Genomic DNA, 27,322 nt, shown 5'->3' with positions numbered 1-27,322 from the left:
TCCAGGTCCAGGGGGCATAGGTTTAATGTGAGGAGTAGGAGTGAGAAATAATTCCCCATGGGAGAGGCACGAGGTTCAGAGGGTGTAGGTTTAATGTAAGTAGTGGGAGGTGCTGAGGTGCACTCAGATCTGAGTGGTGGCAATCTGGAACACCACCTGAACTCCTTCAGTGCTTCTTAAGTAATATGAGAGACCTATCTATACCTGAGAAGGTGGTGTAGGTAAGTCTCTCACATCACTGAAGAAGCATTGAAGGAGCACTTGAACCCTCAAGCATAGCATCTAGCCATCAAGTGCTGTTAAATGAGTCGGTGCTTGATGTCAGTGGAAACATAGTGGATCCAAGGATCTGTTTCTATGCGGAATGACTAAGACTAATTCTACTTCGATGATAAGTTCTAAGTTTCTGATATGAACCCCAGTGCTGGGTTAACTTTTTAATTGCCTGAACTCCCAACATCACAGTTTTAATGTTAGACAGTTGAAAGATCCCTGGAGACACAAAAAATAGCCTATAGCCAGATGACTATAGGCTTGTATACACTGGAATTTAGAAGGACGAGGGGGGATCTTATTGAAACATATAAGATAATTAGGGGATTGGACACATTAGAGGCAGGAAACATGTTCCCAATGTTGGGGGAGTCCAGAACAAGGGGCCACAGTTTAAGAATAAGGGGTAGGCCATTTAGAACGGAGATGAGGAAGAACTTTTTCAGTCAGAGAGTGGTGAAGGTGTGGAATTCTCTGCCTCAGAAGGCAGTGGAGGCCAGTTCGTTGGATGCTTTCAAGAGAGAGCTGGATAGAGCTCTTAAGGATAGCGGAGTGAGGGGGTATGGGGAGAAGGCAGGAACGGGGTACTGATTGAGAGTGATCAGCCATGATCGCATTGAATGGCGGTGCTGGCTCGAAGGGCTGAATGGCCTACTCCTGCACCTATTGTCTATTGTCTATTGACTATAAGGAGCATGGGCTGCCCTGCCCAATGGATGGAGAGGCTCAGGGCGGTGATGCAGGTATCTTGTCCAGTACCGTTAACCCGATGCTTTCTCACCATCATCACTGCACACACCATTAAACAAACATAAACAGTTCTGTCGGAAATATCAAAGGGGACGGGCGGCGGCGGGTTTGAAGGGACAAGCTCGGCGGCCGGACAATGGGGCGTTTGTTGTGGGTGCTGGGGCTTTACAGGGAGCTTCACCAGTGTGTCAGGACTAAGAATAGCGGGCCAATGGGCAAACCGCTGCAGACCGAGGACACCGCACTCCCAGGACACGGCACAGCCGACTGGATCTGGACACCAGTCGCGACTGGCCGGCACGACTCGTCCCCTTTCCTCCACCCCCCTCCCCTCCCCCGAGGAGGAGGACCAGCACGGTTTTGAATTGGGAGGAAAAGAGCCAACACAGCCCCGGAAGATCCCAGCCTCCCCCCCCCCTTCCCCTCCCCTCTCCTCCACAACCACCCACCCCTTGCCAAGGATGAAGCGCTAAACTTTCAGAAAAGTTCTGCAAAGAGGGCGGGCGGGCGGGCGGGCAGACGGACGTGAGGGGAGGGGAGGGGAAGCCGCTTGCCGCTGTCTGGGAGAGGAGGGGAGGGGAGGGGAGAGTGGCCAAGCTTGGTGTGAGAGGAGAGAGGGGAGGGGGGTTTGCTCCCGGTGTACCTGCGAGATGGAAGGGGGCTTCAAGTGCGCCGTACCTCTGGTGCTGTTCTGCGGTTGGTTTAGCGGAGTGCACCTGAAGAGCCCAAGTTGCCACGAAGTGCGAACTGCATTCCAGCTCCGGCACATAGGACCACTCATGTTGGTGCCCGACACCCCCGGGAGAGGTCAGTTTGTAAAAAAAAAACATCAACGTCTCCAAAACCCATTCCAACCTATCTCGCATTTTGCGTTTGTTTGTTTGTTTGCAAGCTCTATTTGTAATATCCCCCCCCCCCCCCCCCCCATGTCAGCGTTTTACCTGTCGCTTTTGTGGATTTGTTATTGTTGGGGCTAATCTTCAAGTGGTTTTTTTTTGTTGTTATTCTTTTTTTTTGTTGGTGGGGGTGATTTGTGTGACCGGCGCTGCTGATTGGGGTTAAACGGGATAAAGTATGACTCCGGCAGGCGAGAGCGATCCGGTGCTTGGTGGCAATCGGCACAGCTCCTTAAGTAAAGGATCGAGGCGAGACCCCGGCGATCCAATTTGCCCCAAGGTGTCTTGCGTGTCATTTATGAGTGACCCTGTAAGCCACGCATCGTGGTCTCAGAGGAGAGGAGGCGAGGAGGGAAGTGTGGTAATGAAGGGACTGAGTAAAGTTTTAGGGAGGGAGATAGAGGTGAGAGAGTCGGGGAGGTGATTGAATGATCTGCAGATCGCCAGTTATTTTGAATGGTGTAAAATACAGTGTGTGTAGCAAGTTCACCGACGCTGCTGTTGCCAGCGACTAACAACGCTGCCTACCTCCTTTGTATGCACTCAAAGTCCGTTTATTTACAGCCATTAATTTAAATGCTCCCGACGATTGTCTGTACTATCGATTATTTCTTCATTGTATTGATTGATAAAGATGATTGGATATTTTCTGCATTTTCTATGGGTGCAAACTTTGCATGACCAAAAGTGGATGTCGTTGCTCCAGTCTCCCAGGTATAATTGGGAGTGTGGGAATTATAGGGGGAAGGCTTGGACTTTGATGACTGAGGGAATAACAAACAAAAAAGAGCGTGTATCGTTTGCAAGCCGTGAATCGGCTGTATGTGAGCAATAGAGTGATTCTCGTTGCCCGTCTCCGTGCTGTTTCCTCCCGTTCCGCTGTGCGATATTGTGGCTGTGGAAACTTGCCTAAGATGTGGTTATTCTTTACGCAATTCGACCGCTGGGTGCCTCGCGGTTGGAACGGGATGCAGTAGTTATTTATGTTTACACATTCCCCAGCAGGGGACAGTGAAAATCAATCGGCAGTGAAAATCATTGACCCCGTTGCCTAAATCTTCCCCTTATCTTGTATTCCACATACATCCCCTCCCCTAACCTTGGCCGGGTATCCCAGCACAGGCTGAAGCTGGAATCTGAGGTCCCTCCGCTGTGCGTGAATGAGTTTCACCCACGATAGTTTCAGACTGCATTAACTCCAGGCAGGAATAGATGTCAATCTTGAACAAGTATTTTTGTAGCATTCTTGTATCTTTGTGGAGAGATAAACAAGTTTCCTTCTGGACTTGCTGCAAACTCACATCCTGCCCATTATATAACTGGTGACATTTTTGTTCAGCATAATGCCTATTGCGTAAAGCTGACTGACCCATGCAGTTGGAAACTTGTCTGGGCTTGAATTTTCCTCAAAGCTTTAAAGAAGGTTTCGCTCACCAAACCATTTTAAATGATTTTTTTTCAAACACCAGGAGTGAGTTATATTGTCCCCATTTGTTTCAATGGCTTGTAGAGCTAGACAGGAAAACTGCCAATACCAGTACTTTGAGGGAATTAGCTTGATATTCACAATACCCCGTACTTATTGCCAATGCAAATTATTGCTGCTATTTTGACAATTACTGTAAGTGTTTCCTTTGCTAACCAACCATCCTGCCAATGGAAACAACCTCCCATCATTTACTCAATGCAATATTAACTCTGTATTTGAATGAAGGTTATGGGGTTATTCTGTTCCAAAGTAGCAAAAGTAGGGCTACTAATCACCACTGGCATTCCAGACCTAGCTTTTCAGCATGTATAAACCTGGACTTATTATGAAATATGGCGGGACTACATGGCAACAGGCCCTTCGGCCCATTGTGTCCACACTGGCTATCAAGCACCCATTTGTACACAAACCTATTATGTTCTCCCCACATTCCCACCAGTTCTCCCAGACTACCACCAGGGTCAATTTACAGTGATAAACTAACTTCTCCGAACCAACACATTCTTGCGATGTGGAAGGAAACTAGAGTACTCAGAGGTAACACGTTTGGTTACGGGGATAAAATGCAAACTGCACACAGGCAGCACCAGAGGTCAGGATTGGACCTGAGTCAGTGGAGCTGAGGCAGAGGCTCTACCTGCTGCACCACTGTGGCACCCACTGCTCTATGGAGTGTTGAAGCGGAACTAAAGATAGAAGGGTTCCTGCTGCAGCCCTTTAATGCTTATTCACTCTGATGATTAGTATTGGACATTCTTTGGCATATCATCTATAGACGTTGAGGGGGAACATTCCAAGGTCTCATTGACAGGTTAGTTGGTGGTTGGTAGAAACAAGGAACTGTAGGTGGCTATGCTGGTTTACAAATAAGGACCCAAAGTGCTGGAGTAATTCAATGGGACAGGCAGCATCTCTGGAGACATGGTTAGGTGATGTTTCGGGTCGGGACCCTTCTTTGGACTGTGGTTTGAAGTAACGTTCCGACCCAAAACTTCATCTATCCATGTTCTCCAAAGGCACTGCCTGACCCGCTGAGTTACTCCAGCACTTTGTGTCCTTAGTTGGAGGACATAAGGAATGCTGAGCATATAATGTAGGGGGTGGAAGTAAGAAATCAGCAAATAGATACTTTCTAATATCCTGAGGATGAGGTGCTGGGGAAAGGTGGAGGATCTATGAAACTGAGAGAACTTGGTGACTTCAGCAGATGAGGAGAAAAGATTATTTGTGTACTATATCTGCACTGTTTGTGAGTGTGCAGGCTACAAAGCTTTAGTTACATTGAATCCGGAACTTTTGTAAACACAGTTTACAAAATAGTTAGTTTCAGCATCCTTCCTGATCACTTTAAAATCCCTGAAAAATAGTAATTGTTGAAAGAGTCACAGCAGCCAGTTTGATGACTGCAAGATACCACATACAGTAAAGTAATAACGAGTAGATAATCTGGTCTAGCAATATTAGATGAGGAAATAATTACTGGCCTGGAATACAGAGCCATGGATTTTTTTCACATTCGAAAGGAAAATGGGCAAGTTTAACACTTAACATTAGCAAGTCTTGATTTAATGGCTTATTCAAAAGACCATACTTGTTGATCCATTCTAAAACCAGTCCCTCAAACAGACTGATGAACATAGAATCAATAAAAATGTGACATTTTAAAACCTGGTGCCATAAATTAGGTGACTGTAGTTGTAGACTTGTTAACTGGAAGATTTATATCCTCAGGAATTCTGAGAGGACCCATTCTGTTATGACCCAATCTGTAGAAAATTGTTTGGTTTAGTTTGGTATGTTTGTATTTTTACATCAAGTAATATTAACCAAAGGGAAATATGTACTGGTGAAGAGAAGCTTCCGGTTTATCAAATGTAGTTACATTGTAAAATATTTCTTCTGGCCATGAATTGTAGGCACAAGAAAGCTGGTTCCTGTATTGTCCCAAATTAACAATCAGCAAAAACCTCCTTGCTTTTCAGTTCACCAAACTGCAAGTGGAATGAATCTCTCCATGGCAGACTCTTCTCCCGCGTTACATTCACCCCTCCCTTGGATGCTCCTGGTTTATTCATCAGCCTTCAACCAGCGATTGAGACACAAAATACTGCAGATGCTGGAATCTTGAGCATAATCAAAATGTTCGAGTAACTCAGTGGGTCAGGCAGCATCTACAGAGGGAACTGGACAGACAACATTTCAGGTTAGGGCCCTTCTTCAAGACTGGAGTAAAGGGTCTAGATGCTGACTGACCGGCTGAATTCCTCCAGATGTTGTGCTCCAGGTGATTGCTGTCCAGTAGTAGACTGAAGTGCAGTTGATTTTTCCATCCTTTCTGTAAAAGAATGTACAATTGTAGATGTAGAATTGGGCTGAAAGGTGATGCCTATGGTTGCTGAAGAGCTCAACAACGTTCATTGAATTAAGATCACACCTGAGGAAAGGTTGCTTGGGTGGCAAGGTATTGAAAATTGCTGCCAACCATGGAACTTTATGTTTGTTGAGAGAGTGATTTCGGAATAAAAGAGGTTCATGGCATGCGTTAGTGTGGTTGGTGATGGGATGGAATCGAGAGTATATGGGATGGATAGAAGGGTAGCTGAACATCCTTAGAAACTGCATAGAGATCACTCGTCAGCACTAAGGATACACAGACTCTTCTTCATTAAGAAGAATGATGCAGAAAGATTGCCTTGTTTTTTGAGTCTGTGATTAAGATGCTGAAAAAAATCCATACACACCTGTTGGCATTCAAAGAACATAATGAACTCCAGGATCTTGGAAAAAGAATGAGGTGTCCATCCTCTGTTCCAGTCTTCTGTTAGATCCTGGCCACTTTGTACCTCACTCTAACTTACCTGCCCTAGATCCATATCAGAGGTCACCTTTATCCAAGCAGAAGTGGCATCCAATCGATTCTCGGAATTATAACATTGTGGGGAACTGTGTTTCGGATTTCTACCATCCTGGTGATAAAAGAAAAAGTTCTCAACACTTTTTAGTTGTCCTGCATAGAAACAGGCTCTTTGGGCCACTTCACCCGAGCCAACATTTTTTGCCTATCTGCATAAATCCCATCTGCCAGAAATAGCTCCACATCCTTCAACGACTAGTCTATTCAAGTGCCTATCTGAATGTCTCCTAAACATGGTGTTTATATCTGCTTGCACCATCTTCTCTGGCTGTGCTTTACAAATATTAAGCGTGTAAAAGAAAAGCCTTCCTGCCAGATGACCTTTAAAAACTTCTTCCTCTCTTAAACCTATGCCCTCATCAGAAAAATATTATGAAAACCTACTCTATCTGTGCCTCTTTTAGTTTTATATATCTACTAGACCAAGTGGACCCGTTGGGCCCATTCCTCGTAGAGGGGAGGGAGGGGGGGGGGGGGGCAGGGAAGGGGAGAAGGTGTGAGTGAGTGAACCCTGGACCCAAAGCCTCTCCTGTATTGATGTAGCACCCTCAACCCCGTACTCAATCCCCCTTATCCCCCCCTCCTCCCCCCACTGACCCACTCCATCCCCCCTACCCCACCCCCACTTGCACCTCCCCTGCCCCCACCCCCACTCCCCTCAGCCCTGCCTCCACCCCCCTTCCCCCCACCCCCCTTCCCACCCCTATTCCCCCCCTCCCCCTACCCTGACATCCCCCCTCCCTCCCCTCCCCCGGGAAGATAGATAGATAAATATTGGATCACCTCTTAGCCTCTTTTGCACCAGAGAAAGGAAACCCAACCTATCAAATCTCTCACCATAATTGAAGTCCTTCATGCCAGCCAATGTCCCAGTGCATCTCCTCTGCACTCACTCCAGTGAAATCACATCCTTGATGGTAATGCTTGGAATTGCTGTTTGAGCTCCAAACTGTTAAGATTATTTCAAATAAATGTGCATTTTTGTTTTATGATGTTCCATTTTGTGGTCTGCTCTTCAAATTCGCAAACTTTCAACTTTGATCCATTCTGCTACAGAACACTTTTCCATAAAATATTATAAGCATCATTATTCTGACTCTTCAGAATTTGGAGTTGAAATATTATTTATTTTGTTTCTGTTCACTGAATTGGGATGGGTGGAAATGTCATCCATTGCTAACCAAATAACTTTTGTAACCTCCTATTGAGGATGCCACAAAAAGGCAGCTAACGTCATCATGGACCCACACGGGAAGAAAGTATCGCAGTTGGAAAACTGTGACATCCAGGCTCAGGAACAGCATCTTCCCAACAACCATCAGGGTTTTGAACATTACAAACTCCAACTAAACCACCGACTGTCTTGATTGTACTAGGCACTTTGGGTTTTATTTTGTTTTGCATTATGTTGTGTTTTTTTAAATTTATTGCACTTTTTTGTTGGTTTATTATGTTATCTATTGGGTATATCGTGTTTACATACCTATTGTGCTGCTGCAAGTAAGAATTTCATTGTTCTGTTTCAGTACATATGACCAATAAACACATCTGTCTCTTGATATTGATGAAACAATGGCTGTCGCTGGAGTATTCATAGATTATGAATAGGCTTGTGAATTCATCCACCTTTTGCAATCGAAAAGTATAAATATATATAAATATTAAATGAGAACATTCAGGTGGTGCTTGTTGACATGTGTTTAACTAGGGACCATAGGAATATGAAAGCACATTTACCTGCAAGTGGCTTTTTTTCATTATAATTAATGTGTATTCCAAAGTGTGAGCTGTCAGTGTGACTGCAGGCCAATATTGTAGATCTCTAAGATTAGACACAACAGGCTGGCAGTGTAGAGAACTCTTTGTGTGTAGCTCAATTTGCTGCCATCATGGGTTCAAGCAGAAGGTTTACAGCAAGAAAATGAATCTTCTGCAGCAGAACATTTTTGTGACTTTCTCAGTTTGTGTGGAATTTGTGTAAGTCACCATCGAGACTAGCATCGATAGTTCATTCCATAAGAAGGTAGTATAAGGTGTCCTTGTGAACCAGTCACTATAAACTATTATGTGTAGGAAGGAAATGCAGATGCTTCAGACGTTTCGACAGGCCACACATTGAAAAGCATTCTTCACCACTCTCTGCTCTATCTACCTTGAGAAGTGAGGTGGGCAGTCGCAGAGCATGGAGGGCCATCAGAAACTCCCAGTGAGCACCATGGAGTCGTCCAAGTGAGGACCCAGCGGGGTGGGTGGGGGGGGGGGGGGGGGTAGGGGGGAAGGTGGAGCCAATAGAACAGAGGGACCTAGCATGGAGGGACTGCCGAGAACAAAGATGCACCCACACAGGTAACGGGGAGAACGTACATAGAAACATAGAAAATAGGTGCAGGAGGAGGCCATTCGGCCCTTCAAGCCAGCACCGCCATTCATTGTGATCATGGCCAATCAATACCCCGTGCCTGCCTTCTCCCCATATCCCTTGATTCCACTAGCCCCTAGAGCTCTATCTAACTCTTTCTTAAATCCATCCAGTGATTTGGCTTCCACTGCCCTCTGTGGCAGAGAATTCCACAAATTCACAACTCTCTGGGTGAAAACATTTTTTCTCACCTCAGTTTTAAATGGCCTCCCCTTTATTCTAAGACTGTGGCCCCTGGTTCTGGACTCGTCCAACATTGGGAACATTTTTCCTGCACCTAGCTTGTCCAGTCCTTTTATAATTTTATATGTTTCTATAAGATCCTCTCTCATCCTTCTAAACTCCAGTGAATACAAGCCTAGTCTTTTCAATCTTTCCTCATATGTCAGTCCCACCATCCCAGGGATCAATCTCGTCAACCTACGCTGCACTGCCTCAATTACAAGGATGTCCTTCCTCAAATTAGGAGACCAAAACTGTACACAATACTCCAGATGTGGTCACACCAGGGCCCTATACAACTGCGGAAGAAACTACAAAATCTGTTCAGACAGCACCCATAGGATCGAACCTGGATCTCTGGCGCTGTAAGGCAGCAACTCTAATGCTGCACCACCATGCCACCCCTGATTGTTCAGGAAGTTCACATGCACCATAAATCAATGTAACAGCATGGACAAGAAACGAATACAGGAGAATGTCAGGCCCAGATTTAGTTGTGGAAAAAGAAGCTGCATGAAGGTCTTCGGGAGGATGAAAACCAGAAAGGAGAACAAATAGACATGAGGCTCTTAGTTTGGAGAAGTGTGTGTTAATGGCATAGAAATAACCTGACCGAGCAATGGCACTGAAGACACCTTCATTGAACAAAATTTGAGATATCAAAGAGTACGAATACAAAACTCTCTGAAAAGGCAAGATAAAACTGCAGACCTTCTCCGTAATTTATTGTTGAGATGTCTGCTTCACCTGAAAGACCAGCATTTATCACCCACCCCTAATTGCCCTTGAATTGACTGATTAATTAATTTCAGAGGAGCTTCAGAAATCAAACACCTAACTGTGGGCACAGTGTCACTTTGAGGCCTGACTGGATAAGGCTGACAGATTTTGTTCCTTCAATAATATATATATTTTTTAAATTACCCTACCATTACTGGCTCTAGCTTTTCAGTCCAGATTTACCTGATTAACAAAAAAATAAATTTCTCATCTGCTGTGGTGAGCACCTGTTTACTGGTTCAGATTTTTGGATTAGAATTCCAAGAATATATGCACATTTCAGCATTTAGATATTTAAGATGATGGATTAAAGTTAAAATTATGCATTTGTGCACAATGTAGCTTGTGCCACAGAATACCGCCATGCGTTGAAACCTCTCTTTGTAAAAATAGTGCTTAAAATCAGAGAGTCAAGTCAAGTCAATTTTATTTGTATAGCACATTTAAAAACAACCCACGTTGACCAAAGTGCTGTACATCAGTTCAGGTACTAAGAAACGAACATACAATGGCACACAAACATAACAGCACATACATAAACAGTTCACAGCACCCCCTCAGAGGGCCTCAAACGCTAGGGAGTGGAAATAGGTTTTGAGCCTGGACTTAAAGGAGTCGATGGAGGGTGCAGTTCTGATGGGGAGAGGTATGCTGTTCCACAGATTCGGAGCTGCAACCGCAAAAGCGCGGTCACCCCTGAGCTTAAGCCTAGACCGCGGGTACCACACAAACTAAAAATAATGATTTCACACTTAATTAACTGCAATGCTGAGTAGGGAGTTCATTAACTGCTGAGTTTAATTAACTTTTTAAAGATTAAGAAGGGATTTTTAGAATGAATGGGGAGAGACTATATGTCCTCAGTATGGGGTTAGCAATAAAGTTATTTATTGATTTTTAAATTTGTAGATCAGTAAGGAGTGAGGTTAGGTCACATTTCCTTACTTTGAATGTTTTTTAGAGGATGGGCATATACATTTATGTATGGGGTATGAACAGGAGTAGGACATTTGGCCCCTTGATCCTGCTCCTTCAGTTAATCACTAATGGCTCTATAGCGGCACATTGGCACATCTGTGGAGCTGTTGCCTTACAGCTCCAGAGACCCGGGTTGGATCCTGACTATGGGTGTTGTCTGTATAAAGTTTGCACTTTCTACCTGTGATGCTTAACTTTCCCCCGTGTGCTCCCATTTCCTCCCACATTCCAAACACGTGTGGGTTTGTAGATGAATTGACTTCTGTAAGTTGGCCCTAGAGTGTGGGATAGAATTTGTGTACCGTGTGATTGTTGGTTGGCGTGGACTCGGTGGGCCGAAGGGCCTGTTTCTATGTTGTATCATTAAAACTAAGCTGATCTGATAGCAACTTCATTTCTGCTTTTTCTGCTCACCCCATGCAATATTCCACTGCCATGTTTATCCATTTCGCTCTGCCTTAAAAATGTTCAACGACTCTACTTCCACTGTCCATCTTTTAATTGTTCTGGATTCTCCCATAAAAGGAAATTTCCTTTCCATATCTGTTCTGTCAAGACCTCCCTTGATCTTACATATTTCAGTCATATTTCTTTGCATTCTTGTAAACTCCAGTGACTACAAGCCCAGCCCAAGCAACCTTTTCTCACAAAACAACCTGTCCAACCAAGGTATCTCTGAACAGCTGCCATCACATTAACTGCATCTGCCAGATCAGTGCCCATTCAATGAACCTCTATATTTCTTCTTCACAACCTATTTCCTACCTACTTAAGAAATATATTTGAAATAAATACAGGGTGATGGTGTCTGGCACTGAGATTAATTTTGGTTTGCTGTGATTGGCAACAGTAATGTGGACTGAATGCTCAGTTGCCTCAAAGCCTTATGTTTCCATTTTCCTTCCTAGTAGAAAGTGGTGAATGTTGGGAACAGACTTTGAGACAAAGGACGTTCAACGTTTTGTCGATGTCTCAGCAACCCTCTGTTCCCTCTAAATGGAGCTGAATTGACAAGGGTTGAGATTGGAGTATACTAAGATACACTAAGATAATTCAGCAGTTGTACTCCTGAGTGAGAGGTTGGCAAGAAAGTAATGCTGGCGACATGCCAGCATCGGAATGAAAGGCCAGTTTTCCGAATGGGTACCACATTCATTGAACCAACCTGTGATTGCAGTAAAGCGATGCAAATGTTCCCTTTCACAGTCTGAGTTGACAACCCATCCATTCTAAATTGGCCATTGCTTTGTTCGATGGACCCAGTTACTCCAGGAGCCTGGATTGGAGTGATCTGAACATGCAGTGTCCCCAAAACTAAATTAGAATCAATGGAAATATTTCTAGTAGACTCCCCGGCAGCTCATTTAATGAATACAAGCTATTGGAGAATATTAATATCTGGACTGGCACCAACAATGCATGCCATATTAGCTGTTGAAAAATGATGTACCACACCCACGAGTAAACTATGGCTTTTGGATTCTTTTAATCTTCCAATTTTTCTAATAAACCATTTCTGCTGGTTTGTATCCAGCATCTACAAATAATAGGGATTTGAGATTTGATGGCACTGGGAGCTTGGGTAAAAGCTTAGTGCTGGAGCCTCTCTATTTGAAAGAGAGATGTTTAATTGTACAACCTGCTTATTTGCCTTATGAGCCACTGGTCCTCATGTCAGGAAAAACCATGGCAGTCTGCCACAAATGAATCAAAATTGTTTGACTGCCAAACACCCCCTTTACAAGTAATGGGAATTCCTGCTGCTAACAGGAATAAGATAAATGGGGACTTAAGACTGAATCAGCAACTTAGCACAGTAGTACTTTGGCTTCTAGTGCTTTCAGCCCATGCTTTCAGCTTTTACTACTTTTTAAGAGGCTATTTAAGAGGTCATTTGCTCATTGCCATTGAGATACTCACTAAGCCTTATCCCTCTCCTCTGCTATCTGCTCCACCCTATAATCCTCTGAATGTTCCTGTCCAGTCATGCAGATTCCTATTTCCCTTGGCCCACCTTTAGTGCCCATGTTCTGCAGTTTTCTCTGCAACACAGCCTTTCTTGTGATTTCACCTTGGAACAAACTTCCTTGACAACAGTTTTGGTCACCTGTTCTAATGTCCCTTCAGGCTCAATGCCACCTTTGGTTTGATGGTGTTCATGACAACAAAAGTAGCACCATGATATGTCTTGTTATATTAAAGAGCTTTAAAAAGGTAATACACGGATTAACTTTGTACTCTGATTTAATGCAACTCTTTTTCATTCAGATTGTTTGTTAATTTGGCCAATTATTTTAGAGTCATTGATAAATGTAGTGCAGAAGCAAGCCGGACCCTCAACCACGCATTTACAACAGATTGCATGTCGATCCCATTCTATTTATTCTCCCCACATTCTCATCAGTTTCCCCCCAGAATTTCCCACCCAAGGAACAATTTAGAGTGGCTAATTAACCTATCGGCCCAGAGATGGGAGAAAACCAAGGTAACCCATGTGGTTAAAAGAGAACATGGAAACTTCACGCAGACCGCACCAGAGGTCAGGATTGAACCCAGATCTCTGGTGCTCTGAGGCAGGGGGCACTACCATTGCACCACTGTGCTGCCCATTTCCCCCAGCTCCCATGGTTAATTTAAAGTTGGGTTTCCTACCCACTGTTCTGGTCTGAGTGACTTTGTGTAAGAGACTAGACATCACACTGAGCTGCACCATGCAATTTGTAGAGCATTTTGTCCATTGACCATCTTTGGCCATAAAAGCCCAATAGGTGGTTTTCTTTTATCAACTTCTACACCACGTCCTGGATTCAAAAGTCAGTCTGTTTTAAACATGGGAGACTGGGTCAAATCAGAAGACAACGACCATCCTTAATTATTCTGAGATTAACCAGCAAGCTTTGGCCAACTGCTCTATTTTCTTTTCTTACAGTTATCTTGCAAAGGCAGCCTTTGGCTTGCAAGTAGTTTGATATACGTTGAAGGGATATAGGCTGAGCCAGCATTTAATTGCCCATCCCTCACTGTCTTTCAGAAGGTGCTGCTTGCTGCCTTGTACTGACCGCTGCATCAGTGCTGGTCTTGGCCCGTTCTTTGGGCTAGGTTAATCAGTGCTCTCCATTTTAATTCCCTCTCTGCAAATCTGCATCAGAGCTTGATACTTCCTGTCAGCTAATCTTACATCTATCTGCCAGTAGCTGGTATTGATGCATGACGACAAAGGTAACAAAGATTTTCGATAACATTTTTGTTGTAAGGCATTTAAGATGAGGATTAAAATAACTTGATAAGCAACTAATAGCTAAATCTTCACACACTGCTCAAATAAACTAAAATAGTTTTGTCCACATGTGGAGAGAGATAATTGTTCATTATAACTGTGGCATTCTTAAGATTAGTATTAAATGCATTGACAATAACAGATTGTAAATCTGTTCATCAATACTGAGATAAATTTGCAATGCCGCATTTCTGAAATGTTTGTGTTCAATCATACAGTTGAACAGCTCATCAATGAATAGGAATTGACATCCTTTCCAACTCCGTATTGAAAGTGTGCCTGTTTAGAGAAGAACATGAATACTTGTAAGGTGACATTGCAGCAGTATAGATTTATTAAACTGAGCTGGACAGATAAGTTTTATTGCAGGCTAAAGATGTCTACTAAGTTGCAATACCTTTGCAATTTGGTGAAAAGCGACCCACATTGCTCTGCCTCACAATGCTATGTCAAATACTGAAGTCATGATGAGGATTACGTAAGAACACAAGAAAATTGGAGCAGGGGTAGATCACCTGCCCTAGCAATCAATATTATCATGGCCGATCTGCCCCAGGCCTCAACCTCTCCTATATGACAGATCCCCATAACTCTCAATCCCCTGATCTTTCAAAAATTATCCACCTCTACCTTAAATACTTCTAATGAGCAATCTTCCACACTCTCTGGGGTGGAGAATTCCACACATTCATCACTCTCTGTGAGGAGTTTCTACATATTTATGTTTTAAATGACTGGCCCCTTGGTTTGAAACTATGTCCTCTTGTTAAAGTCTCTAAGCAGCAAGTGGATAATCCCTCCCCATTATTTTGAATGTAACCTGTTGCTAGGACTCCTCTGATGGCTTAATAAATTTCAGAAAAATAATAATAAAGAGGGAACGCATCTCCAGATGTAATTGTTTGCCAATTGATTGAAATTCTGTAATGGGCCAGGTGCAGAGTAGTGTGAGGATAATCAGCGTTACTTGGGAAGAATTATTTATTAACGAGAGGCGATGATGGACAAATGCCATCTCTGATGGTTTCCTACCTCCATCCGTTCCTGCAATTGGATAATCACCATGTGCATAAAGGATGATTTAGCCAATGCCAGCATGAAGAGTAAAGATTCACTAAATTATTTTCAATCTAGTTGGATCTCAGACAGTGTAATCCACGTAAGATATGTTTGCCCATTAACCACCTGTGTTTTGCCTTTCATCATGTCTTTGTTGCTTGTTTTATCCCCTATATTATACTTCATCTGTAGTGTACTTGCATTTCATTCATTATGTTCTGGTTTCAAATCCGACTCCGGAGTTTTGAGTATAGAATCCACAAAGCCAGGTCGAGCAGGGCACAGAAGCACAGCAGGTAGAGCAGCAGCCTCGCAATGCCAGTGAAGTCAGGTTCAATCTTGACCTCCAGTGTCCTCTTTAGGGCAGCACAGTGGTGCAATGGTGGAGATGTTGCCTTGCAATGTCAGAGACCCAGGTTTGACCCTGACTATGGGTGCAGTCTGTATGGAGTATGTACCTTCTCCCTGTGACCGTGTGGGTTTCTCCGGGTGCTCCGGTTTCCTCCCACACTCCAAAAATGTACAGGTTGTAGGTTAATTGGCCTCAGAAAGTTGTAAAAATGTCCCTACTGTGTGTAGGTTAGTGTGCGGGCTGATTGCTGATTGGAACGGACAGGGTGGACCGAAGGGCCTATTTCCACACTCTATATCTAAAGTATAAATCCGAGGTGATACACAACCTAGAGAATACCCCATGCCACAGATAGTCTGCATTGGGCCAGTGGAAACCAATATCCAAACGCATTAACATAAAGCTGGCCTCACTTGCAATGTCCTTGGCATAGGAACTTCGTGCAGAGGGTGACGAATCTCTGGAATTCACTATCCCAGAGTATTGTGAAGGCTGGAACACTTTTATTTATCTGGAGGTATTTACAGAGGAGGTAGATGTTTTTTGAATGTTCAGGGAATTGGGGGCTATATGAAACTGGCACAGAAGAGGACATAAAACCTGACCGGCCATGATTATCTTGAATCACAGGGCAGGCTGAGGGGCCAATTGGCTTACTGCTACTCATATTTTCTTGTCTTAAGAGCATTTCCATGGTATCGTAGAGTCAGACAGCATGAAGACAGGACCTACAACCCAACTAGCTCACATTGACCAACATGCTCCATCTACACTAGTTCCACCTGCCTGCGTTTGGCCCATATCCCTCTAAACCTATCCTATCCATGTACCTGTCTAAATATTTCTTAAATGTTGTGATCTATTCCAGCAGTTCATTCTTAACACCTACCAGCCTTTGTGCAGAAAAATATTTCCTATCTACCAATATCCCTAAATAATATTGTTGTCCGTTATGCAGTTGGTGAGACCTTGGCTCCGGCTGCAAATCCACCCAACCTCCTGACCCCTGGTCACACAGACTCCGACCCTGGTCACACAGCCAGCCCACTGTCTAGACCCAGCTCTGCTTGCACTCAGGCTTGCAGTCCAAACTGAAGAGAGAGCCAGGAGCCAGAGCATCAGGCATGTGTGCGGCATAACAAAACCAACAAGTACTCCATTACTTTACATAAGTCAACTCCGTTATTTTACATACGTAATTGCCATTCTCCGCAGTACCACAAAATTCTGATTAGCAGAATGGAACAGTATAGAGTTTGTACATTCTCCCCTTGACCTGTGTGGGTTTTCTCCAGGTGCTCCAATTTCCTTCCACACTCCAAAGACATACAGCTTTGTAGGTTAATTGGCTTCGGTAATATTGTAAATCATCCCTAGTGTGTGTACAATACTGTTAGTGTGCGGTGATTGCTGTTCGGCATGAACTCGGTGGGCCAAAGGATCTGTTTGTGCGCTGTATCTCTAAACTAAACTAAACTAAACAGCATCTGGTTTCCTCCCATGTCTCAAAACATGGCAGCTTGGTAGATAAATTAGCCCCTGTCAATGGCCCCAAGTGCGTAGGTGACTGCTGCGATCTTGGAGAGGGGTGTGGAAGTTGATGAGAATGTAGGGAGAATTAAATGGGATTAATGTCAATGGTCAGCATGGACCCGGCGGGCCTAAGAGCCTACTTCTGTTCTGTATGACTCTATGGATCTAATACCCTGACGGGCTGCACCAGCAATTAGAGTTGCTGCCTCAGCGCCAGAGACCCGGGTTCAACCCTGACATCTGGTGCTATCTGTGCAGAGTCTACACTTTCTCTTGTAGGTTTCCTCCGGTTGCTCCACTTTCCTCCCACATTCCAAAGATGTAGTTTTGTAGATTAATTGGCTGCAGTAAATTGCCCCTAGTATATAGGGAGTGGTTGTGAAAGTGGGATAACATAGAACTAGTGTGAATGGGTGATTGATGGCTGCCCTGGACCTGATGGGCTGAAGGGTCTGTAATAATAATGCATCTCTATGTTAAGCTTAGTAGGTCATTATGCCAACGTGGTGCTAAGAGACACGATGTTATATTGAGGCCCTTGTCATTTGGAAAGAAAGCAGGTGGTTTGTTTGTGGCATGCCAGCCAAAAAAGGTTTAGTTTATGGAACAATATTGGAGGTCATATCTTTCTGCATTCCCCACGTTGTAAAAGCAATCACACAATTTACATACTCCTCTCTAAAGAGCTTTAGGGTATCTCCACCCTGGGAAGCTCTCTTTTTCCATGTCTTGAAACAACAATTATTTTGCACTCAAAGGTACAGTGCTGGAGTAACTCAATGGGCCAGGCAGTATCTCTGGAGAACATGGATCGGTGCCATTTCGGGTCAAGACACTTCTTCGGACAGAGTATCCCAACCATTGGAGGCACAGCGGTAGAGTTGCTGCCTTACAGCGCTTGCGGCACCAGAGACCCGGGTTCGATCCTGACTACGGGTGCAGTCTGTACGGAGTTTGTACCTGTGACCATGTGGGTTTTCTCCGAGATCTTCGGTTTACTCCCACACTCCGAAGATGTACAGGTTTGTAGGTTAATTGGCTTGGTATAATTGTCCTCAGTGTGTGTAGGATAGCGTTAATGTGTGGGAATCGCTGGTCAGTGCGGACTCGGTGGGCCGAAGGGCCTGCTTCTGAACTGTACCTCTAAACTAAACATTAAGAAACCTTAGTGTATCCAGAGATGCTGCCTGACCTCTGAGTTATTCCAGTACTTTGTCTCTTTTAAAAAAATCAGCATTTGCATTTCCTTGTATCTACACTATTTTGCGCTTGCTGCAATTACAGTACATGTAAATATTCATAATTATGTAGCTTAGAATGTAAAAAGATTGTATCAAGTCTGCGCTGGGGATTGGAAGATACACAGCACTGGGGTTGTGCAAGAACCGTTTGACAGCAATGTTTTGTCATACAGCAGACAAGGCTAGAAGGTCATGGGGGAACATAATAGACTTTGTGTCTGATGAAATCAATAAAAGGGTTCACTGTTGTTAATTTGGCTATTACGGGGAGGCTATGAGAGTTAATGATTCAGGTTGGTGATTTTAATTGTTTGGTAGATATGAATCATGGGCTCTGTTTCTCTCTTCACAGATGCTGCCTGACCTGCTGAGTTTCCAGCATTTTCTGTTTATGTTTTAGTTTTCGACGGGAGTTTAAAGACCAGTTTTTTTTAGATTAAGTGTTATACCAGGCAAATAAATCACTACTTCTTCTGCTGGGAAGGAACTGCAGATGTTGGTTTAAACCAAAGATAGAAACAAAATGCTGGAGTAACTTAGCAGGACAGGCAGCATCTCTGGAAAGGAGGAATGGATGATGTTTCGGGTCGAGACCCTTCTTCAGGCCCTTCTTCTTTTGGTGTGTTTAGACTGCGGTTTTATGGCTTTGTGAACAGAGTCAGAGTCCTGGACATTACAGCATGGAAATAGGCCCTTCGGCTCACTGATTCTGCATCAACCATTAACCATTTTTGCACTAATCCCACAGTAACTCATTCTTTTCTCCCCCATATTCCTTCAGTTTAACTAGATTTTATCACTCTCTTTCACACTAAAGACAATTAACAGTGGCCAATTAACCTACCGATCTGTACAGCTTTAGAATCTGGCAGGAAACTGGATCACCTGGGGTAAACCCACATGGTGTCAGGGAGAGCATGCAAACTCTGCACCGAGAGCACTGGTGAACAGGAATAAACTCTGTGAGGCAGCAGTTCTACTAGCCCCGCTACTGTGCACTGCTCAAGTCTTAGTTATTCAATAAACGGAGGAAAATGGGCTGAATCACCACCCCCTGTACTAATATGGCTGCATAAGCAGTAAGCAGGCACTCCCAATTATGAATTAGAAAGTTTCCTTTCGAACACCTCGTTAATTTTCTGAAGCCTAACTTTGAGCAGTTGCACGTTAGGTCTATAAAATTCTCTGGCATTTAATAGGAACAGTTAATAGGAATTCGCCTCTTCAACTATTCTTATGGAATTTCACAACATTTTGTACTTTAAAACATTTTCAGTTAGGCTTTTGTTTAAAATAAAATAAGAATATAAATGCGAGTCATACATTATGGAAATAGGATCTTCAGCCCAACTCGCCCATGGCGATCAAGAATCCCCATCTAAACTAGATCCATTTGCCCGCATTTGGCCCAAATGTCTCTAAACCTTTCCTATCCACATATCTTCCTGTGTCTTTTAGATGTTGTAATAATATCTGCCTCACCAGCCTCCTCTGATAGTTTGTTCCATATACCCACCACCCTCTGTGTGAAAATGTTTCCTTTTCAGGCTTCTGTAAAATCTTGACCCTCTCAACTTAAACCTTGTCCTCTGATACTTGTTTCCCCCATGGGTAAAAGACTGTGCATTTACTCTATCTATTCATCTAATGATTTTATATACCTCTTTCAGATCACCGCTCCGCTCCAAGGAGTGAATTGCTAGCATGGCCAACCTTTCCCAAAAGCCCAGGTCCTCGAGTTCTTGTGACATTCTCGTAAATCTTCTTTCCACTCTGTGCAGTTTAATGGCATCCTTCCTACAGCAGGGCATCAAAAACTGAACACAGCGGCCTCAACAACATCTTGTACAACTGTAAAATAAGTTAATGCTCAGCATTTGTTTCACACCAGGCAGTGTGCTTGGGCTTGTGGCTCGGAGCTGGTTCTACCTCATTTAATCTACATTTATGGCATTTATGGCACCATAAATGATGCTCCCTGGATTGACAGGTTGTACTTTGGCATCAGCTCTGTTGCTAGGCTCATTGCGATCATGGGCTGCACAGCATTGCAACTAATAGAACTGATACCAGATTCGTGGGTTCAATCCTGGCCCTCCGTGCTATCTGTGAGGAGTTTGCATGTCCTCGCATTAGTTTCCTCTGGGTGCTCCAGTTGTCTGGAATAAGGGGAAGGCCTTTTTGGACTGAGATGAGGAAAAACCTTTTCACTCAGAGAGTTGTGAATCTGTGGAATTCTCTGCCACAAAAGGCAGTGGAGGCCAATTCACTGGATGTTTTCAAGAGAGAATTAGATTTAGCTCTTCGGGCTAATGGAATCAAGGGATATGGGGAAAAGGTGGGAACGGGTTACTGATTCTGGATGATCAGCCAAGATCATATTGAATGGCAGTGCTGGCTCGAAGGGCCAAATGGCCTACTCTGCACCTATTTTCTATGTTTCCATGTTTCTCTCGCATCCTGAAGCCGAGCAGGTTGGTGGGTTAATTGGCATCTGTAAATTGCCCCTGGTGTGTCGATGAGTGATAGAATCAAAAATCAAACTATCAAACATCCAACTATCATTTAAATGTAGAAACTTGAGTTTTTTAGGATGTCTGTACACTTTTTACACACCATTAATTTTAAAGAGCAGTCCTTGTTGCCAGAAAACCCATTTACTATTGTGTAAACTGCAAGGTTAGCCATGGTGCAACCTGCCACTTTCAGCACATCAAGTTAGTTATGTGGTTAGGTTATGTTGGTTAGGTTATGTTCTACAGGCAATAGTTGTAGATCCATCAGTATTGGAAGATGTGAGGTGCTCTTAATTGGACTGAGGAAAACCAATGGCACATGGATGAAAGAAAACTGGCGGAACGTGAATCAAATCACTTACCTGTGAGATATCAGTGACAATTAATACATTTAGAAACAGCTTTTAAATCTAGTTTTGACAGAGAATCCAAGCAGCAGATCCTGAATGAATTTGTGTAATGATATTGTCAGCTTCTAGTCACACTTGTATCCTGGAGTGCGGGCAGACTTGAGAAAACAATGGCTGCTTCAACACAGACCCCTGCCTTTAGGAACAACGTTGAAATATTTCTTACCATGGAAGCATACACTTGCCTCGGAAGATATGCAACAAAGGCCCACTCGTCTAATTTCCGGGATGAGGTGAGATTAAATAAATGATACTTATGTTTCATAGAATTTGAAAGAAAGAAGGTGAACCAGCATGAGAGATGGGGAAGAACAATGGAGAATGAGGACCCAGCATAGGGGGACTGCCATGAGGGAGGGGTGAGGGGGGAAGAACTATTTGCAAGGTATGCAAGCAAAGAATTTCACTGTGACTTATCACATGTGACAATAAAGTGTTCAATTCAATTCAATCCAACTAAAATAAAGTTTAGTTTATGGAAACAGCGCGGAAACAGACCCTCCGGCCCACCTAATCCACGCCGACCTGCGATCCCCACACACTAACGCTTTCCTACACACACTAGGGACAATTTACAATTTCCCCAACATTTCCCTATAACTCAGTTCCATGAGTCCCAGCAACAGCCTCATAAATCTTTTCTGCAGTTCTTTTTTCCAGTTTAATGGGTGACCAAATAACATGTATGTTGGGTGACCAAAAATGACTATAACAGGGTGACCAAATCTGAACACAATACTTCAAGTGCAGCCTCACCAACATCTTGTACAAGGCCTCTTCACACGTTTATGAAGACATTCAGCATGGTTAGTTGGCTCTTTGGCCCATTGCATCCTACCCGATTCATCATCACCCATGTGCATTAATCCATGTTTTTTTACATCTTCCCACATTCCCACCCACTCAACCACTCATCTGGAAGCTAGGACGATATACAATGGCCAATTTAACTTGTTAATTGCACGTTTTTGGGATGTGGGAGGAGACTGCAGCACCTGGAGGAAACCCATGTAGTCACGGAGTATGCTCAAACTTCACACACATAGATAGCACTGGAGATCAGGATTGAATCCGGCACAAGTGTTGGCACTGGCCACTGTGGGGGAACAACTCTACCAGCTGTACTAGTGTGCTGCTTTCCCCCATTTCCATATGTCTAATATGTCCTCTTGTTTCATTGAAGATCTGAAAAAGGGCCAGTCAAACCGTGCAAGGATCAAATGAAGTTAAGGGAAATTTTGGTGTCAGATGAATAACACACTTTAAAAAAATTCTTGTTTCCAAAATCCATTTTTTTAAAAGTTGGTTTCAGCTGGATTTTAAAACTGCATCTTGGCAGATGGGTATTCAGACAAGATGCCAATTCTGAGCAAATGCACATTTGGATGTTCAGGGAGTGAGTAGTAATGTTTGTTAACATATGTGATCTATCCTCTAATCACATGGCCTGCTGACTCATGGTTTAATATGTGGTAACAATATAAGCATCAGGGTAACCATTTGTGCCATGAACATTTGCTCTTTAAGTTAGTTTGGTCTGGTTAGCCCTGGCTACCTGTTGTGAGCAAACTTGCAACGTAGGAGGAGGAGATTCAGCCAACGTTTTAAGAGGGTCTATCCAGTCACATCATATCTTTTAGCACTCGACCCATGACCCTGCCAGTCACAGTTCTTAAAGTACATATCTGAGTACTTTTTGAATGTGATAGAGGTTTCTGCCTCTCCTGCTATTTTTAGGCAGTAAGTTCCAGACCCTGAGTAAAAATGTCTTCCTCATCTTCTTGCTAATCCCCCTTTGCTGCGGGAAATGGGTCTTTACAATTTGCCCAGTGTGGGTTGTATCATTTTATTCATCAATAAAGTCTTACCTCGTCCTTTCCTAATAACAATAAATCTTACCAATCTCAGTTTTGATCTTGTATTCTACAGGGTTTTGATTGGGGCACATTGAAGGAAGACTTCATTGATATGAAACGAGTCATTTATGGTTCGTGGATTCGCAGAAGTGGCTAGCATTTGTTAACATTCCCAATTTGCCTTCAAAATTAGTGGATTATTGGACAATTAAGATAGATCTGCCCCAATGTAGGCCAGCCTAGCGGAAGGTTAAGATCACTGAACCAAATGGGTTTTTAACGACATTCTAGTAGCTTCTGAACACCATCTTATTAGTTTTTTTAATTTGGCATTTAATGAATTACTCAAATTTAAATTTCCTAAATGTCAAAGTAGGATTTGAATGTGCCCCTACCTAAATAGTCTAGTCATCCCTCATGTGGTAACATAATTTTGGCATTCTAACCTCTCATAATTCAATTTCTATCTTTTAAAATGGCCTTAGCAAGTTGATTTACAAAAATGGGACTTACTTGTTGCAGTTTTGTTCGATTGTCATGTTACTGAAACGCAAGATAAAATAGCTGTTTTAAGGTTAAATATTAAATGGTCCACTGGAAGTTAACGTAATGGTTTTCAGATTCCACTAATTAATGAATTAATTAATGGACAGATCCATTCCACGTGTAAGCAATAAATATGATTGTGTAGTTTTAGTTTACAGATATAGCGCGGAAACAGGCCCTTTCGGCCCACCGGGTCCGCGCCGACCAGCGATCCCCGCACATTAACAACATCCTACACACACTAGGGACAACTTTTACATTTACCAAGCCAATTAACCTACATACCTGTACGTCTTTGGATTGTGGGAGGAAACCGAAGATCTCGGAGAAAACCCACGCAGGTGACGAGGAGAACGTACAAACTCCATACAGACAGAGCCCGTAGTCAGGATCGAACCCGGGTCTCCGGTGCTGCATTCACTGTAAGGCAGCAACTCTACCGCTGCGCCACCGTGCCGCCCGTAAATGATACAAACTTTTAGTTTAAAAAATCAATAAATGGGCATATAGTTCAATGCAAATATTCTGGCAAAGAGAATGGATTTCTGCAAATCCAGATATGTTCAACAAAGCTCCCAGCAGGTCAGGATGAACTTTGACCAACAATAAGGGCCCCTGAAGGATATGTCCAATTTTCTGTGCTATCGTCTCTTGCTGATTTCATTTAAAATGTTTTCCTGAGATGTATTTATGTTTTTGGTGCAGGTGTACACTATTTCCGGCACCGTTGCCACTTCCTACCTGTCCACTGCCAAGAGCATGATTCATAATCCTCATCTCATCCTAAACTCTGAGTAGCTTTAGAAATGTCATCTATAAATAAGCACACTGTAAAATCTGCCGTATAGGTTGCAGCAGCATGCAGCTTGCTCTCTGCTTTTGGAGACTTCAAATTGAGGACAACCCATTCCTTGGAAAATCCCCCAGTATCTTTTCACAAGCAGTTCTCTCTTTACTGAGAGTCAACCGACAACTGTGATGCGGGAAAATTTGCTGCGCTGATTGCAAGGTTTGAATAACTTGTAAAGTAAAATTTGAAACTGGTGCCTTCCCTCCTGTCAGGCCATGGGTGACAATAGGGGAGGGGGTGAGTATCCTTGGCCACCACTGTGGAGGTATTGGGTGGAGAAACATTGCAAGAGGTCCAAGCAATGAGGAACAGATAGGCAGGTTTGGTCTAGGTGAGAAACTGGTGGGATTGGGTGAAGAGGAGGGAGAGAAATTCTGGAGGAAGGGAGAAGAGAGTGAAGGAGAGGTGAGGGAAAGGGAGATAGCAAATGTGAGAAACGTGGAAATGCCACAGTATTCTTGTTATCAAAACTTCACCCCCCCCCCCCCCCCTTTGCTTCTAGCTCTCTCCACCCTCTGACAATCACCCACCCCCCTCAGCATTAACCATTTTTCACCTCTCGGCCAGCAAGAGGCAGAGTTTTCACGGCTTTGCCTTTTCAGTCATGGCTGGGAGTAGAGGTAAGGTCTGGAGGGAAATTGGCAAATCCTGCACGCAGGGGAGAGAATGTCTCGAGAGCTGGACTGGCAGTCAGCATACAATTATATGGGTCAGGCAGTACATCTGGAGAAAAGGAATAGGTGACGTTTTGGGTCGCTGACATTGTGGCCCATGGTTCTCAAATACATGCCGACATATGCACATTACGTAAGCCACACTCGCTGCCTGGACCTTATTAAGGCTCTGTGGGGGGGTGGGGTGAAGGAACATATGATCAGAGCTGATATCGCAGACACAGGCTGGAATTTCCTTATTACTCACCACCAGTAAAGAACTGGTGATTTTCTAAAGACCAGTTTAGAAGACCAAAAGATTCCTCCCTTGAGCATTTATTTAAGTAACTTAAGTACCATCTACATTGTATTACCTTGGACTATAAAGACTTGTGTTGCCTGTGCCTACCATTTCAATAACCTGCTATTATTACTCAATGATTAATAGCTCAATGATTTCTTCTCCTGGCCCAGCAATGGTCATAATATTAACTGGTGACTTCATTGGAGAGGTATCTGACTCATGCATTCTCAAAACGAATTGGTCACAGATATCGGTCTTGTGTATCACGTCATAAGGTTTGCTGAATCACTCGGTCTAAGTTGTTCTCCACCTGTTATTAGCTATCTGAGTGTAGCTGAGAAAGACACAAAGTGTTGGAGTAACTCAGTGGGTCAGGCAGCATCTCTGGAGAACATGGGCAGGTAGCGTTTCAGATTGGGAACCTTCTTCAGACTCTGACATCTGGTCTCGACCCGAATTGTCACCTATCCATGTTCTCCAGAGATGTTGCCTGACTCACTGAGTGAGTCCAGCACTGTCTTTTTCCTGTAAACCAGCATTTGCAGTTCCTTGTTTCAGGCTGAGCTCAGCTGAGGGTCTGTTTGGTAATTAAAAAAAGAACATTGGTTTTGACAACAACTTATAATTCTTCAATTGGAATTTTGTCCAGATACAGCTAATACTGAAGGAGCAACAGTTAAGTTGAGTTGGTTAGAAAATTAGATACATGGGTGATATTGATTCCAGAATAGCTCAAATCTGATGCCAACACGAACAGTCAGAAAAAACCCCAATTGATACAGAGAAAGCTGTATACAGACTTAGTTACTTTTGTATTCTTCTTTTCAAAAAAGGAAATGAAAATAGCTGGAAAGGTTGGCTCATTGTGCATGTCCAGTTATCTTGAGAAGGTAAGAAGCAGTCGTGTATAAGATTTGGATGCAGTCTTTAAGACGGTGGTTGTTAATTGAGGAGATTACACATTAGGTGAAGTGTTTTAACAAGATGCCTTGGTAAGAAGTTGCAGTGCATCTTGTAGTTAGTCTGCAGTGTCTTCTCTTGGAACACTATTGGCTAAATATATGGTAAATGGCAATAGCTTCATTGTACCTACATTGATTTGTTGCTCAATCATCTGGAATAGGAACTGAAAAACTGGAAACAATAATAGTAGTTGGTGCAAGAGATGGTAACAGGCCCAATGGAAGTTTCTATTGCCACTCTAATCCAGGGCACAGTGAGAAGACAACAGAACACGAGGTGGAAATGAACAAAAGGTAGCTGCAATCAGATTGTGTCAGGTCATGCACTGACCTCTCTGGAGAACATGGCGTTGGCTAAACTGGCAGCTGTATCTATTTTTTTACGGTAAGTGTTTTTTCAAGGGGAGATTGACCAGGCAGAATTGCCGTCTGCTTTTGCAAACATTGAGTTTTTCTCTGAACTTGGGGATTCAGCCAAAGTATGTAAGGAGCAAGCAAGTGCGTCTGCATCAGCCTACCATCACAAAATGCATGCTTCTCGATAATCTGTGAGACCGACCGCAAGTATTGCAGAACACCGAGACATTTATTTTCAGAAAAATACCCCAGCATTGTCCTCCGCTTTCAACAATCTATCAAAGGGGACAGCTGCTGGGTAGAAGAGGGGCAGCATTTGCTAAATGAAAAACCAGGGCAAATAGAAGGTTTTTATTCACAAAATGCTGGAGTAACTCAGCAGGTCAGGCAGTATCTCGGGAGAGAAGGAATGGGTGACGTTTCGGGTCGAGACCCTTCTTCAGACCTCAACACTCGATAAATTGAACCAGGGCAAATAGATGAGCAGAGGAATTTAGAAGTTGAAGCATTTTGTTTAAATGAAAAAGCTGGGAAACAAATTTAAAAGCAGTTTAAAAAAATGTTACTGGGTTCCGTCATCTTTTACATATAACCAGTAGATATTTACACGTTCCAAGTTTTTATTTAAATGCACAAATGCGTCCACACCAAATGATTGTCTATTGAAGCTCCGTTTTCCCTGCTC

General features: G+C 43.4%; 1 protein-coding gene across 2 annotated transcripts in view; it reads left to right on the top strand.

Annotated features, from left to right (window-relative positions):
• The first annotated feature begins 1,591 nt into the window (after positions 1 to 1,591).
• The window catches only part of LOC144599597 (glypican-5-like), a 450,059-nt gene continuing 424,328 nt past the window's right edge, over positions 1,592 to 27,322 (top strand). The window contains exon 1 of one of the 2 annotated variants that reach the window (XM_078410665.1): positions 1,592 to 1,830. In XM_078410665.1, coding sequence (XP_078266791.1) covers positions 1,674 to 1,830 — 157 coding nt within the window. In that variant the 5' untranslated portion in view covers positions 1,592 to 1,673. The remainder of the gene's footprint in view (positions 1,831 to 27,322) is intronic. The other variant, XM_078410666.1, reaches the window with a different exon arrangement.

This window comes from Rhinoraja longicauda, chromosome 13, assembly GCF_053455715.1.
Source record: "Rhinoraja longicauda isolate Sanriku21f chromosome 13, sRhiLon1.1, whole genome shotgun sequence".
In the NCBI taxonomy this organism is placed as follows: Eukaryota; Metazoa; Chordata; class Chondrichthyes; order Rajiformes; family Arhynchobatidae; genus Rhinoraja; species Rhinoraja longicauda.
The sequence above is the reverse complement of the archived record's forward strand: the minus strand, read 5'-3'. Positions and strand labels throughout refer to the sequence as shown.